The sequence below is a fragment of the Momordica charantia genome (genome assembly GCF_013281855.1).
Source record: "Momordica charantia cultivar OHB3-1 chromosome 7 unlocalized genomic scaffold, Mcharantia_2.0 BLBB01000007.1, whole genome shotgun sequence".
NCBI lineage: Eukaryota > Viridiplantae > Streptophyta > Magnoliopsida > Cucurbitales > Cucurbitaceae > Momordica > Momordica charantia.
Genome location: NW_028275165.1, coordinates 1,006,935 through 1,022,827, shown reverse-complemented (window position 1 = coordinate 1,022,827; position 15,893 = coordinate 1,006,935). Strand labels below are relative to the sequence as shown.

The window sequence follows — 15,893 nt, the reverse complement described above, 5'->3', positions numbered from 1 at the left end:
CAAATCATCATTGCCAATAAAATTTTGGATATATATATATATATATATATTACAATGAACCCAAATGAACTCTTTATCATAATAAATAAATAAAATTAAAAAGTAAAACCATTAATTTCTTTAAAAAAAAATATCAATTTGTACCTTCAACTTTATTATAAACTTTCAATTTCATCAAATTGCACTTTAAACTTGTACAGGTGTTGCAATATTTTATTTACCTTTTTAGAATCCATATAAATGAATTAAATTTACCCAATCCATCAGCTTAAGTTTTTGGGTGTAGTGGTGGTTTATTCATTCTTAAGATGGAAGCTGATGTCAATTACCACTTAGCTAAGTTCATGTTGGTAATTGCAACATTTATTTAAGTTTAAGGTACAATTTAATGAAATTGAAAATTTACCACCAATTAATTTCAATGTAGAAAATTGATATTTTCCTTATAAAGAATTACTTTTATGGAAATTCATTTGAGAAATTTTGCCCAATAATTAATTTTTTGTCAATATGTTATATATGTATAAACCCAATAGAAAAGACAAACATCTAAAAAACCAATGGTTTTTCTTTTTATATATGATAAAGAGTTCACGTTTGGGTTAATTGTAAAAATTAAAGTGAATCAAAATATCCCAAAATTTTTATTTTATTTTCTTTAGTTTCTTATTTCTTTTTGGCAAACAAAGTGTCCAAGTATATTCCACTTTCAATAATTGAATCTCAACTATTGACTATTGATAGTAACAAGATAATTAACATAGCCAAGAGACATATTATTATTCATAGTAAACTTAGTGTGAAGAATTAGTTATCTCACCCCCTTTATTATTGCATGCCATATAAACCATGTATGATATTATTTTACAAAATATTTGCTTACTAATTCTATTTAAAATTCTTATCAAATTATTAATAAAAAAAATTAAAGGCTTAACTGTACTTTTTATTTTTTTGTTTTCTATTTAAAAAATTAAAGGCTTATTTGTGAATTTTCTATTCACAAAATTCTTGTGGTCTGTAAAATCATACCCAAAAATAAGTTTTTTTTAGAACTTTGATGGTTTTGTATATTTAGTCAGCCCCTCCTGACACATATGTTTGAAATTTTGTTTATGTAAATATGTCAATTCTTACCAAAAAAAAAAAAAAAAAAAAAGAGAAGATATATGTTTTGGTCATATCATTAAAATCCAAATTTTGTAAGACTATTTTTTTCTTAAACACTTTTAAATGCTGCCTCCACCCTACTCTTTTTAACCTAATTTTTTTTATTCAATTTTGTTGATGCAAAATTCTACCGAGCTGACGAGGTGCGAGTTCATATAAGGTAGGACTTGCAAAAAGAAAGTAAACACTCCAACGTTCAAGTCAGTATAGGTGCAAGCTCAAATAGGTCATTCTCGAAGTAGAATTGCATACCTTAGTAAGAGGAATGAAGATCCTTTTATAGGCAGAGTGAAAGGACACGTCCGTTATGGCCGTTACGACAGGACGATTAGATGTGGAGCTATTGGTCGGCAATGATTGAGGTCGACTGTGGATGAGCTTAATAGCTCAAGTTCAGCCGTATGTGGCTAAGGAAGCTCGGCCATAGGTGAGCTAAGGAGCTCAACCATAGGTGACCTTATGAGCTCGACAATAGATGAACTAAGGAGCTCGATAATAGGTGAGTTTATGAGCTCAGTCATAGGTGAGGTTAGGAGCTCGGCAGTAATTTGGTCATATCTCACCACCTGGTATGTCATATTTTTTGTCTTCAACAAATTTAAACATATATATTTGTTGTCTTTTTTAGTCTAATTGTCGTTCGCAATTTCACCTTACTTATTTTTAACCCTTTTTTTCAATTTAATATGTTATCGTTGAGGTAATGTATTTCCTATAAATTATTGTTCTAATATCTTTTATTATTCTCTATATAAATCATCAATAGATTCGATTCTTTTTATTTTATATAATTTTTATTTTAAATTTTGCATTTGACAACCCATTGTTTTAGTGGCTTAGTTTTTTTTTTTTTTTTTTTGTGAAGGAAACAACACGGAAAGAAGAAAAAGAACATTACACCAAAAGGTCCAGGCACTCCTTCGCTAACGCAGTCGAAATCTCTGCCGGCCACTCTTCAATCCAGACAGCACGCTCCAGCTGAAGCAACGCTCTTCGCGCCAAAAGGTGAGCAACAACGTTCCCATCTCTCTTTGTAAACTCGAAAGGAACATGCAAACCTTCTGGAATAAAAGACTTTGCATAACAAATGATTGTTCCTGTTTCCGAGAGGTCTTCATCCTCTCGACTGAGCAGATTAAATACTCGCAAAGAATCGGTTTCGAGCTGAAACGGATGAATCCCAGAATCCAGAGCCAAACGGATCCCTTCCAGAACGCCAAAGGCCTCAGCTTCGTCAACCGATGAAACAAACTCCAGGTATTTCGTTCCTACTGCCATGACCTGACCACGAAAATTCCTGATTACAATACCCAGACTCGCTGTTTGATTAATAGACGAAAATGATGCATCTGTGTTGATCTTAAAAGCTCCCTCAGTTGGAGCCTTCCAACAATTTGAATCTGGTAGCGAATCCTTATGCCTGTGTGAAAGGAATCTGTTGTTATCAGTTAAAACTTCATTTTCATGTTGTAAACATGTAGAAGGTGAATTTGCAGCTCTATAGGCAGAGACATAAGAACTTCTCCAACCATCCAGATCCCCCACCATCTCTCTTCCATTCGGAAACACTTTCACATTTCGTCTAGACCAAATTCCCCAAAGGAAAACAACTCATTCCTTGAATTCAGACCAACTTAGGATATCCTTGCAATCTCTAAGCAGATGCAACAGAGAAAGGGGCCTAACATCCTGAGGAAGATGGCTAAATTTCGACACTTGCCTCTGGTTCTTAATGACTTTGCAGGTCCAGAACAAGTGCAAAGCATCTTCCCCTTTCTTTCCACAAAAAGCACAACAATTAGGAACATCCACTCCTAGAAGAATAAGATTAGCACCCGTTGGTAATCTATCCAAACAAAGACGCCAGAAGAAAACCTTAATCTTTCTAGGAAGATTGAGCTGCCAAACATCTTTCCACCATAAAGCTAAACATTCACACGAAGAAGTAAAGGCACTAGTATCCGGAAATTGCATATGAGCCAATTTGTAACCACTCTTAACTGTATAGATCCCATTCTTCTCAAAATTCCAGATAAGCCTATCAGCTGCAAGGCCGATACCAAGAGGAATTGAAAGAATGGTCTTTACTTCATCTTCAGTGAACATATCCCGAATCAAATTTGTCTTCCACTGCCTCGAGTCACTATCCACCAGGAAACTAACCTTTGTATCAAGAGGGACTCGAGGAAGAGAAAGGATTTTTAAAGATGGATAATTTGGAAGCCAGTTATCCCTATAAATCCTCACCTTCTCCCCATTCCCAATGCGCCAACGACCCCCCTCTGTGAGCAACGATCTTCCCCACAACAAGCTCCTCCATATAAAGGACGGGGTCCTACCCACCTTGGCCGAAAGGAAATTACCATCTTTGAAGTATCGTCCCTTAAGGACCTGTGCGAGCATAGAGTTAGGTTCATTCAATATTCTCCATCTCTGCTTAGCGAGCAAAGCCTTATTGAAAAGTTCAAGGTCACGGAATCCCATTCCCCCTTGACATTTTGGCTTACATAGGGCCTTCCATCCAATCCAATGGATTTTATTCTCCCTATCATTGTTGCCCCACCAAAACCGAGCTGTTAAGGAATTGATCTCATGAATAAGATTTTTGGGTAGCCTGAAACACGACATAGAGTAACAAGGGATTGCCTGCACAACAGACTTAATAAGAACTTCCTTCCCTCCAATGGAGAATAACTTGCTCTTCCAGCCTTGGAGATGCTTCCCAACACGATCTTTGATATAGTTAAAGTGACTGTTCTTGCTTCGAGATATAAAGCTTGGGAGGCCCAAATATTGTTGATGGCATTCTACCATATTGACTGAGAAAATGTTCCTAATTATATCCTTCACCAAACCAGAAGCATTAGGACTAAACGCGACTACAGACTTATCAAAATTTATCATTTGACCCGAAGCAGTTTCGTACTTTTTAAGACAGTCACTAATCGCTGTTTCTTCACAAGATTTAGCCTTAAAGAACAACAGGCTATCATCTGCAAAGAGATCGGTGATTGGGGGACTATACCTAGCAATACGAAGCCCAGAGATCCTCTTTTCCTTGGCTGCCTGATGAAGGAGGCTAGATAAGCCCTCCGCACACATGAGGAACAGATAAGGAGAAAGAGGGTCTCCCTGACGGAGCTCCCTTTGCGGCACAATATGCCCACACTTTGTCCCGTTTAACTTAAAGGAAAAGGTCACCGAACGGACACATCTCATAATTAATTCCACCCAGCTTTTTCCGAAGCCTAACTGAAGCATAACCTCTTCCAAAAAGCCTCGTTCCACCCTGTCATAGGCCTTACTCATATCTAATTTCAAAGCAGCCCAAGCTGATTTACCCACTTTCCTTTTTCTCAAAGAGTGAATACACTCAAATCCCAAGATTGCATTATCAACAATGTGCCTTTTTGGGATAAACGCGCTTTGGTTAGGCGATATAATCGTAGGAAGAACTCTTTTAAGCCTATTGACAAGAACCTTTGAAATAATTTTATAGCTAACATTGCACAGAGAAATGGGCCTAAAATCAGAACATGTTTAAGACTACTCCCTTTCGGAACCAACACTATCATAGTCTCATTCAGAGGTTTTAAATCACCATTATTATTAAGAACATTCAGACAACACGCAAGGACATCCTTACCTACAATATGCCAGAAGTTCTTATAGAAAACCCCAGGAAATCCATCTGGCCCCGGGGATTTATTCGGATGAATCTGTTTTAGGGCTAGAAGGACCTCCTCTTCACTAAAGCTTCTCATTAAGTCTCTATTATTGGCATCTGTGACCCGAGGCTCAACACTTTTTGAAACTTGCTGAATATCAAGAAGGCTTGGATTTAAAGATGAAAAAAGAGTTGAGAAATGGTCAGAGATTATACCTGCCACCACAGACTGGTCAGTCTCCCAACGACCCTGAGTGTCAAACAAACCATTTATTTCATTTCTCTTCTTCCTGTACGATGCTTTACTGTGAAACCACCTTGTGTTCCGATCACCCCATTTGAGCCAATGATCGCGAGATCGTTGCCTCCAATAAATTTCCTCTTCATTCAAAAGCTTCTCCAAATTATATTCTGCCGTCTGAATTCTGGTTCGGTCAGATACAAAGGGGAGATTATGAATTGCAAATTGTAACTGTTTTTCTGCTTCTTGTAATCTTCTCTTGTAATTACCCACCTTATTCCGACCCCATTTCAAAAGATGGTTAGCACATGTATGAAGCTTAGACTTTAAAGACTGAGAGCTGCCGTCATGGACCTCACTGCTCCACCCATTAACTACCATCAATTCACATTGATGATCTTCCAGCCATGCTTCTTCAAAGCGATAAAGCCTTTTTATCATCAATCTACCCTTCAAGACATCTTGTACTACACTTAGTTGCAGAGGTCTATGGTCGGATGTTCGATAGTCTAGATGTTTCACGTCAAAATTCGGATATAACGAAGCCCAGCCCGGGTTGCACAAAATCCGGTCTAGCCGCTCAAAAACTGTTCCACCATTTGGTCTTCTATTACACCAAGTCACAGCTTCACCTGAAAATCCCATATCAATTAGATCACAATCATCCACCGCCAAACTAAAATCATTGATCAACTTGTCATCTTTCGGTCTCCCCCCAATTTTCTCATAATGGGCTAAAATTCCATTAAAGTCGCCACCAATGAGCCATGGCATCGATATGCTTCCTTTCAACCAACGCATTAAGTCCCACGAAAGATGACGATTCTCTTCCTCCGGATACCCATAAAATCCAGTTAAACGCCAAAGATTCCCTTCAAATTCAACTCCCCCATCAATATGATTTTGCGAGAACGAGATCAAGTTGAAAGTCAATGTATCCTGCCACATGAAAGCTAAACCACCACTTCTCCCTTTACAATCCATCGAAATACAGTTTGAAAAACCCAGCCGTTGCTTAACACTGTTAACTTTGTCTCTTCTAGCTTTTGTTTCAGAAAGAAACAAAAAATAAGGTTTCGAGATCTGCACTAAATCATGCAGACTTTGGAATGTCGTGGGAGACCCCAACCCACGAACATTCCAGAATAGGCCTATCATTGAGTTTGGCGGGGCTGCATAACAGCCTCCGCCAAATCTGATACCTCCATCGCCGGCCCATTACTAAAGCCCATTTTGCTTCCGTTATCCATTTTCAAGAGTTTCTGATTAGTAGAAACAATAGTGCCCTGACTTTCTTCCACTGGGCTCCCTTTCCGTTTCCCACAAGATGGGCCTAGCGACTCCAAACCCCGGTCTAAAACCGGTAGATTTCTAGCAGCCCGTTTCCAGCTCTTTTGGGTTCCATTTGACTTACTCCTCATAATGTCCACCAACCCAGAGCCTTGATTAGACATATCAAATTCCTCATCCTGCCCAGATTTAATGCTTTAGGCATTTAAATCCAGATCCATGGTCAGACTATCTGTAATAATGACGGTCTCATTTTCTTCCGTTTCCTTAAATCCCTCATAAATAGTGGTCTCCTTTGGGAATGATTGCCTCATTAATGAGATTTCCGTATCTTCCGCCCTCTTCCAGACCGGTTTCCCCCGAACCGCCTCTTGCCGGAACGTCCACCGTCGCATTGTCCGGCATCTCCCTCCGGACAACATCTGCCGGAAATTTATTATCCTCGCTCTCCTCTTCTAACCGTCGCCAGTCCCCCCATCCTCCACGACCCTTGCTACTCGCCCTCCACGGCCGCCCCTAAACCCAGTTTCTGCCCCACGCAAGCCCACATTCTTCTTTAGTAAGGATGCACATAACCACTCCCCATACTGGTTCTGACAAAGAGTGTTACGATTGTTGCATTCCCTTCCTGAATGACCAATTATTCCACATTCATAGCAGAAATCTGGTAGTTTCTCAAATCGAATTGGGCACCACATATCCTTTCCATCGCTGCCACATAATTTCAAACCTCTCCGCAACGGCTTAGAAATATCAATCTTCACTCGCAGCCGAAAGTAAGGTCTTGTCCAACCCTCCTGGTCTTCACTGTCCACTGTTTCAACCTCACCTATCTTACTCCCAAGCATAAGAGCCATCTCCTGACACATACATTCAAAAGGTATGTTATGGATCTGAATCCAGAAAGCACAAACATTCAAATTCATTGCAAGAGGCTGATCTGTGGCGGAAGGAGAAACTAGGACAAAGAGGGATTTGTTGAAAGTCCAGGGTCCGGAGTTTAGGACTCGAGTTTTCTCTCCTAGAGATCGAAACAGACAGACATACGTATTCATCCCGATAGGTTCTATCCTTGTGGTATCATGAACATTCCAAACTTGCTTCATTACCGATTGTAATGCCTCCGTGCTTGTACGCTTGCTTGATAGGAGTTTCCCTACCACACAAAGCTGAACATTGTCCTCATTCATTATTGGTTTTTCCTTGTCAATCACTATCACCTCATTCTCTTCAGAAGTTAGATTGAGGTTTTCGCAACAGGCAACAAGGTCATCCATGACTGACGTAACCTGCAGAAGCCTAACAGAGGCTCCCCAAAACCCGAAGAAAACCACACTCTCAAAAAGAGAGAAACACTCTCACAAAGAGAGAACATTTATTTGATATATATGGCTTAGTTGCTGTCTCATCTAAAAGATATATTTTTGGAATTTTCCAATCTAAACGAGTGACGATTTGAGGATTAATTATCTAATAATTAATATATAATATTATAATTTACATTTTGATTTTGATTTTGATTTTTTAGATCAAACATAAATAGAGCTTAATAGAAATATATATAATTTTTAATAAATTATTTTTCAGATTAACAGCTTAAAAAAACTAGCCAAAGCAAGCATACCTCAACGGTACTTGACATATACCTCCGACCATGAGATTGTGAGTTCGATACCATTTGTTTTACTGAACTTATTCTTGGGAATGTGTTAAATTTATAGAATGTAGGTTCAAAAAATGTTGCTTTAAAATTATATATTTATGTTAATAAATATTGTTAATAATGTAATTCCTTCAAAATATTAAAAATAAATAGAGATATTATATAATTTAATTGCAATTTATTTTACATGTTATTTTAATATACTTAATAGCATAAAGTTGTTTAGTAGACCACGAGTATAATAATTTATTTTAATTATAAATCTAATATTTTAAAATAAAGATTTTTTTGAAAAAAATTAAAAAAAATGATGAAAGAAAATATATGAAAGAAAATGAAGGGCAAAAATGTATAAAGTAGATGCCCTAGACACGGAAATCTTGAAAACCCGTGTTTCAAAACGGTATCCAAAACTCGAAAGACGTCTCTCATATGAGCATCCTAGGATACCTGAGCATCTCAAGATTCTCGACTATCCTACATTCGGCCAAAACAAACGTGGGAATCTAGATATTTGTCCAACTGGAATCTCGAATTCTTACGAAACAAACGACCCATCAGGACCATCACCCATAGAGGAAAAAGACCCATTCTATTAGTCTTCAAAATATTCTACCTTACTTTTTAAGAATGAATAAACCATCACTAAACCCAAAAGCTTAAGCAGATAGGTTGTGTAAATTTAATTCATATATTGGATATCTAACAACTAATTCAACCACAAAGAAACATGAATCGATAAATCTCTATCAACACACGTATCCTTATGGCCATGAACTAAAAAAACAAACAAAATATCTTTTGGCCATTGTGGTCCTTTGGGACGACCTAAAAGATATAAACATCATATGGACTTTACACCACGTGATTGATGTTGAGTTTTCAAAGTCCAATCCTTCTTCTTAAGAGTGCAATATTTTCTCGAGTAGATTTACTGAGAATAACATTTTTATAATCGTTAGATATATACATTGTTCGTGTGAAAAATGAGTAACGAAAAATAATATATGGATACGACTTTCTGCAAATCGTGTGGTACAATTGGGACCTTCTAGCCCCATTTGAGATATTTTTAATCTTTTTTATTTCAAAGGGATTACTCCATATATGAATAATTTCAAGGGACACGTAGAAATATGGTAAAAATATTTAGTAACATTAGCAAACTAGCAACCACATTTAGTTTTTTTAAATATTTTACATTTTTTATAAAAAAAAACGGAGGTTCAATTTTAAGATGACAACTTCACCTCAATGATATACTATCTATAATATATCTGTAATATATCTTACTACTGATATATGTATGTGATATAGATCTGATATACTATTGATATGAGTATCTGTGCAATATGCATGTGATATACATCCAATATACTATTGATATGAGTGAAAATTTTTGCTATATTTGAAAATTTTAAAAACAGGTGACATATTTTGAAATACATAAAAGATTTTTATTGCCCACTGTCATTTCCACGATGCTCAATAATATACTTTTTAACAACCATAGTTAAATGGGTATATGTTCAGTGTGCTAGAAGGGTTTGTCTATCATTGAATTTTTTTATGCGAATTTGTGATTAATAAATTTGACATCACCAAATTCTTTAACATGGAGAATCTCTTCCTTGAAACTTTGCTTTTGGAAAATATCCAAAGAGATAAAGTATCTAAAGGAAAGTTATCTAATGCTAGACTATTATGTTAAATCACACTATTAATGATAAGTCTAAAAATTTTAACGAGAAGAAACCAAGAGAAAAGAATGAACAAGTGTTTCAATAATGGTCACCTATCTAGGAATTAATTTCCTATGTGTTTTCAACCAAATATACTAGAGTCGGGCAGTTGTCCAGTACGGACAAACTAGTTTGAAAACTCATGAATATTAGAAAAAAAAAACAATAAAGTGAATTTCAATATTCGTTCCCATGTACATTGATTGAAGTTTTTGTGCCTATTGGTATTTCAAATTGTTTTTGGACAAACAAACAGGAGAAGAAAGATTAACTTAAAAGAGGACATGAAACTATCCATATTCATGGGGTTCCATCTCAAAATCAATTGGTAATGAGAGGAGTAGTTTATGTCTATTATAAACCATTGTAATGTTTCTCCCTCTTTTCTTTTCAATGTGGGATCCTTAACATGCCCCCTCAAGAACGTGGCTCTTTTGGCTCATCAATCTTGTTCAGATCCAGTTGCTAGTTTGAGCGTTTTGGACTTTAATACCATATCAATATTCATAGGATTCCATCTCAAAACAAATTAGCAATGAGAGGAGTAGTTTATATCTATTATAAATCATTGTAAGGTCTCTTTCCCTTTTCTTTTCAACGTGGGATCCTTAAAACAAACCATTAAAATTAATCAGCCAACTTTGTAAAGAAAAGAGAAATTTGTAAATGAATTAATTCATTCCAAAAGTACATACTCTTGAGAAATTTTACTTACCAATGATATTTTCCCCTTTCACAGTTCCTTAGTGAAAATAATTCAACCACAATAATAAGAGAAAGATATGGAAAGCACAGAAACGACACAAGCAAATTTATACTGGTTCACCCAACTATGGGCTACGTCCAGTCTTTCACGACAACGGGTTCTACTATGATATTGGGATAAATAATGGACAATACAATCTCTCAAATCTAGAAGTCTCGACAAAAGCCACCTAGCTTCCTACGAACTACAACAATAAAATCCTAGGAATACAGGAATGAAAAGCTTCACCAAATACCTACGAGAATGGTTGTCGACAATGCACTACAACCTCGTAATCTTGCCTCTGAATTACTGCCATGCCTCTAAAAACAATGCACCAACACTGTTCACGGCCACCACTCAAAGTGCAACAACACAATCATAGTCGTCATTCAAAATGTGCATCAACATATTTTTTCACACCACTGCCGCCACCCTTAATTTTGTTCAACTCAGGGCAAGGCTAATTGAGTGTTGGCCAATTGTAACACTGGTTTATTTTTTCTTAGGAGTTTTGGCTCCGTTAAATTTCCCAACAATCTCCCACGTGGAGACAAAAAGACAATCTCGTTTCCCACTGCAACAATAATGTCCCTCATTACTCAGTTTTCACTGCACCAACAGCTTCCAATTGAACAACGTTTTATTGGCACCAACCATGGCTCTACTCCCACTGCACCGACAGCTTCTAACATCTTCTTGGCACCAACCAAGGTTTCATCTGTGATCGCCCTGAGACTGAGCAATCCTACGTGGTCTTATCTCCCAGACGTACCAGATACAGCCACGTGCTCCTACTAGAACTAAGTGGTCCCCAACGTTTCCTTCTTCACTCACACCCAACGACTCTTGAAGCAAAGCTTTTTCACTGATGACTTGGCACTCCCACCCAAGTCCGTTGCCACTCTCGAGACTTCACTTTTGACCTCAGCACCAACTGTAGTCTTTTTCCTTGATGCACTCTTTCGCCTTCGCGACTTCATCAGCTCGCTAATTCGTCTGACAATTATGGTTTTATCCTGACAGTCTGATGAACACCTCACTGAGATGTTCTTCTTTCCCTTTCCTCTACTTCCCAACTGTTGTAGTTGAACTGATGGCAGATTCTCTTGATATGTCCTGACTGTCAATGCTGCTAGTTCTTTCAAGTCTCCCCCTAAACTATGTGCAGCTATGTGCATAACCTATCTCTCTGATCTTCTGGCAACATTAAACCTTTACACATACACTGAAGCTTTTTTTGTGGCTAACAACTACTACCTCAGATCCTTTTATGAGTTTCCATCTGTTCTTTGCAAACTCACTTTTGTAGCCTTCGTCATCCAGCTTCCCAGCTAATATCAAATTCATCCTGAAACTGGGTATATACCTAACACCATGCAAAACTAACTCGGTCCGACTGTCAGTCCAGAAATGAACATTCTCAATTCCTCTAATCTTGGAGAGCCTCCTATTCCCCATCCTCACCTCGTCATGATTTCCTACAGTAAAGGACGTGAACCAACTCCTATATGAAGATACATGCACTGAAGCTGCACTGTCCACTACCCACTCTGATGACTGGTTTACAGGTATCGTGTGACCCTCAATACAAGCTAACAAATCTGCTAACACGTAATTTAGAGTGTCCTCATTTTCCTGATTCTCTTTAAGCTTCCTGCAGTGTTTCTTGAAGTGGCCCTTCTTATGGCAGTAAAAACATTCAACCTCGCCGCTCCCACTCCTCTGGCCATGTCCCTGCTGTTTTCGATATTTCATCTTCCCTTTGTCTTTACAATGCACTATCAATGCTGACTCTAAATGGTTTTCACCACCAGAAGTGGATGCGAAATTCTTCTCGCTTCCTTCCTGCGAATCTCCTTAGCAATTGCATCGTCATAGATACTTGAAAATTTCATACTCTTGTCTCCCAACGAATTCGACACTGTCGTCTTCATTGTTTCCTAACTATCCGGTAAATAAGACAACAGCTTTATAGCCTACACCTCCTCTGAAAAGGTGATCTCCATCGACTCCAACTGGTTCATCAGTTGAGTGACCTCATTGATGTGGGAGTTCATCAATGTGTCTTTCACCATGTGAATGTTAAAATATCTCGTGATCAGATACACCTTGCTATTAGCAGAGGGTTTTTCATATCTGTCTGTCAGTGCCTTCATTAGTTCCATTGTTGTTTTTTGACTCGCCATGAGACTTGCCACATTCATTGACAAGCACAATCTGATGATCACGACGGACTGTGATCATCCATCTCCGCCCATTCTTTGTCTGTCATCCCATCTTGTCGTTCTTTCAAGGTTTTGTGTATCTTCTTATACGTCAGAAGATTTGTCACTTACATTTTTCAAAACCCGAAGTTTTCCATTTCCCCATCAAATCTCAAAACCCTCTCGAAGTAGTGATGGGACTTCCCACTGGATCCCATGATGCTAAAACATATAACTTTGATACCACCTATTGGAAAAATTTACTTACCAATAATATTTTCCTCTTCCACAGTTCGTCAATGAAAATAAGCCAACCACAATAATAAGAGAAAAATAGAGAAAGCACATAAATGACACAAGCAAATTTATACTGATTCAACCAACTATGGACTACGTCTAGTCTTCCGCGACAACGGGTTCTACTATGATATTGTGATAAATAATGGACAATACAATCTCTCAAATCTAAAGGCCTCGACAAAAGATACCTAGCTTCTAGAAACTACAACAATAGAATCCTATGAATACAGGAATGAAAAACCTCACCAAATACCTACGAGAATGGTTGCCGACAATTTACTACAACCTCATAATCTCGCCTCTGAATGACTATCACGCCTCCGAAAACAATGCACCGACACTGTTCACGGCCACCCTTCAAAGTGCAACAACATAATGATGGTCATCATTCAAAATGTGCATCAACACATTTTTTCACACCACTGTCGCCACCCTTAATTTTGTTCAACTCAGGGCAAGGCTAATTGAGTGTGATAGCCAAAGACTAAAAAATTTTGTTATATAAAACATAACCTAAACCTAATGGTGTTGGGGTTTAATGGTATTTAGGCCCAATTGTAACACTGGTCTTTTTTTTAGGAGTTTTGGCTGCACTAAATTTCCCAACACATACACAATGTTGATTGTTGATTTCCACTATCTCAATAGCACAGGATAGCTAAGGAAAAAGGTAAAAGAAACAAAAAAAGGCAGCCCATTAAATTGGGTTGATGTATAAGGTAATTACAAGGAATAGCTATAGGAAAGAATAAAATGGGATTCTCCAATAGAGAGAATTAAGTCAATGCACCCAAGAAAGCAATTGGATGGATTAAAGGCTTGTTGAATTTGTTAAGATTTGCATAATGCAATTATGTCATTTGGCTATGGTAAGTAACATCGATTTGACAACAACGTTCTTGGCAGGACAGGGTGCTGAAGCGATGGATCGGATGAGCTTGATTATTCTGATGAGCTGGAGAAATAATATAGAAATGATGTGCTGCATTATTTCTTACATTCTTCCTCAAGCTTGATGTTAGGGGAAGACCGAACACCAAGATTGCTTCTAAGGGTTCTAAATTGATTTTTGACCGGTGATTTTGTGAAAATATATGCAATTTGTTGTGAATAAGGAATGTATATTATAATAAGAGCTTCCAAAGAAACTTTTTCTCTGACAAAGTGGTAATTCATCTCGATATGTTTTGTTCTAGCATGGAACATTAGATTTATAGACATGTGGATCGCATTCATGTTGTCACAAAAGAGTTGAGGTGGTTTGGGTAGGGGAATGCTAATGTCTCTGAGAATGTAAGTTATCATTCGACTTCTGTACTTGATCATGCTCTAAACACCGTATTTGGTCCAGCTTAATTTTATTTTGTTTTCGTAAAAAGAAAAAAAAAGGAAAAAAGTAAAATTTTCTTTATTATTGTTTTTAAGCTAAAGTTTTAAATTAAAAAAAATCGGGTTAGTTTTGTTTAAAGATTTTGATTTTATTAATAAATTAAGAAATAAAAATAGATTTTGTTTCTAATTCAAAAGATTTCTTTCTAATAAAATTATTTTTTTTTTCATCGTCAAACTGTTCTTCTTCTTCCTTCTTTTCCTCTAATTATATTTGACCCTCCCCTTTGCTATTGTTGCAACTTTACCTATTTAAGAGAAGGTATAAGAGTAACATAGGACAGAGGGAGTGAGACAAGAAAAAGCAGAGTTTTCTTTTACTTTGTTTCTCTTTTTAAGAAAATCTCACTTTCTCTCTCATCCTTTACCATTGAAACCCTAGTTCGCTTTCTTCTTCTTCTCATTCTCTCTCGAGAAATCAACCACCAATACCATCTGTTTGGGGAAGGGAATACCCTGGACACGTGGAGGACCCCTATTGGTGCTCCAAGATGGCTCATGAGTCATGCCCAGCTCGGGGAGCCGAGATGGCCGCCACCAACACCGACAAATGCTAAGTATGAGGGCCGAGGTGAACCTGGCTCAGGTCTGACCTACCGGGGAGCTCGGTAGGGGCCGAGATGAGCAACTGTCTGCGGCGTGATTATCGGGCGTAACCGTCGGTCCCGAGATTACCGGGTGTAACCGACGGTCCCGAGATTGCCGAATGTAACCGTCGCTAGATTAGTGGGACCACCACCCATAAGTAGAGGACCTCACTCCCCGATCAGGTACGATGATTTCTGGCCTCGAACTAAACTGGGAATCCGACCTATACTAACTTGATCGTCGGAGTGCTCACCTTTTTGTGCAGGTCTGCCCAATCGTCCAGGTCGGTCCGGAGTCCGAGTTCGAGCTGCAATCTGGAACACACTGTTGTGCACATTCTTGCATAAACATTTGACGCCGTCTGTGGGGACCGACAATCTAAGTCATCCCAATTCCTTTAAACCAACACGCGAGCGAACATGGTTCAACCAGCGAATTCGACCAATACGACAGATCGAAGGACTCTAGCTGCCAGCGATGCCCACCAGAGGGAGGTCGGAGCAGCGGCGGTAGAGGGACAAGGTCACGACGGCCTAGCAACGGAACCCCTCCGTAGGTCGGCACGGATCACCGCGCCTGCCCTACCGCCTGCGCACCCGAGGACGTCCAAGGCCATCCGTGGCCGAGGTGGGACCTCTAAGAAGGGCGCCCGGGGTCCAGCCCCGGCTCCAACAAGCGAGAACTTTGATGCGCTCCAGAGAGAGATGGAGGCAATGCGCACACAAATGCGCTCCATGGAGGCAATGTATAACGAAATGGTGCTAGCTGCAGGCGTAGGGTGCCGATCTGAAAATCGAGTGACGCGCATGGACGTACGCGAGCAAAGGGGTTCCCACCTCGGCCCAGCCGAGGAAGAACGTCCCGAAGACAACGAGAGTGAGGGGTACACTC

The 15,893-nt window shown here is 38.6% G+C and overlaps 2 protein-coding genes across 2 annotated transcripts; both read right to left on the bottom strand.

Moving 5' to 3' along the window:
• Nucleotides 1-2,064: 2,064 nt before the first annotated feature.
• LOC148209978 (uncharacterized) lies at nucleotides 2,065-2,718 on the bottom strand. The gene has a single exon (XM_088126579.1). It carries the CDS (start codon nucleotides 2,716-2,718, stop codon nucleotides 2,065-2,067), a length of 654 nt encoding a protein of 217 aa, XP_087982705.1.
• A 4,105-nt stretch (nucleotides 2,719-6,823) lies between these two features.
• Nucleotides 6,824-7,645, bottom strand: LOC148209977 (uncharacterized). The gene has a single exon (XM_088126578.1). It carries the CDS (start codon nucleotides 7,643-7,645, stop codon nucleotides 6,824-6,826), a length of 822 nt encoding a protein of 273 aa, XP_087982704.1.
• Nucleotides 7,646-15,893: the final 8,248 nt, after the last annotated feature.

What these genes read in the sequence shown, in the direction of transcription:
- LOC148209978 (XM_088126579.1), bottom strand. Translation starts at nt 2,718, where the DNA reads ATGGTGGGGGATCTGGATGGTTGGAGAAGTTCTTATGTCTCTGCCTAT.
- LOC148209977 (XM_088126578.1), bottom strand. Translation starts at nt 7,645, where the DNA reads ATGGATGACCTTGTTGCCTGTTGCGAAAACCTCAATCTAACTTCTGAA.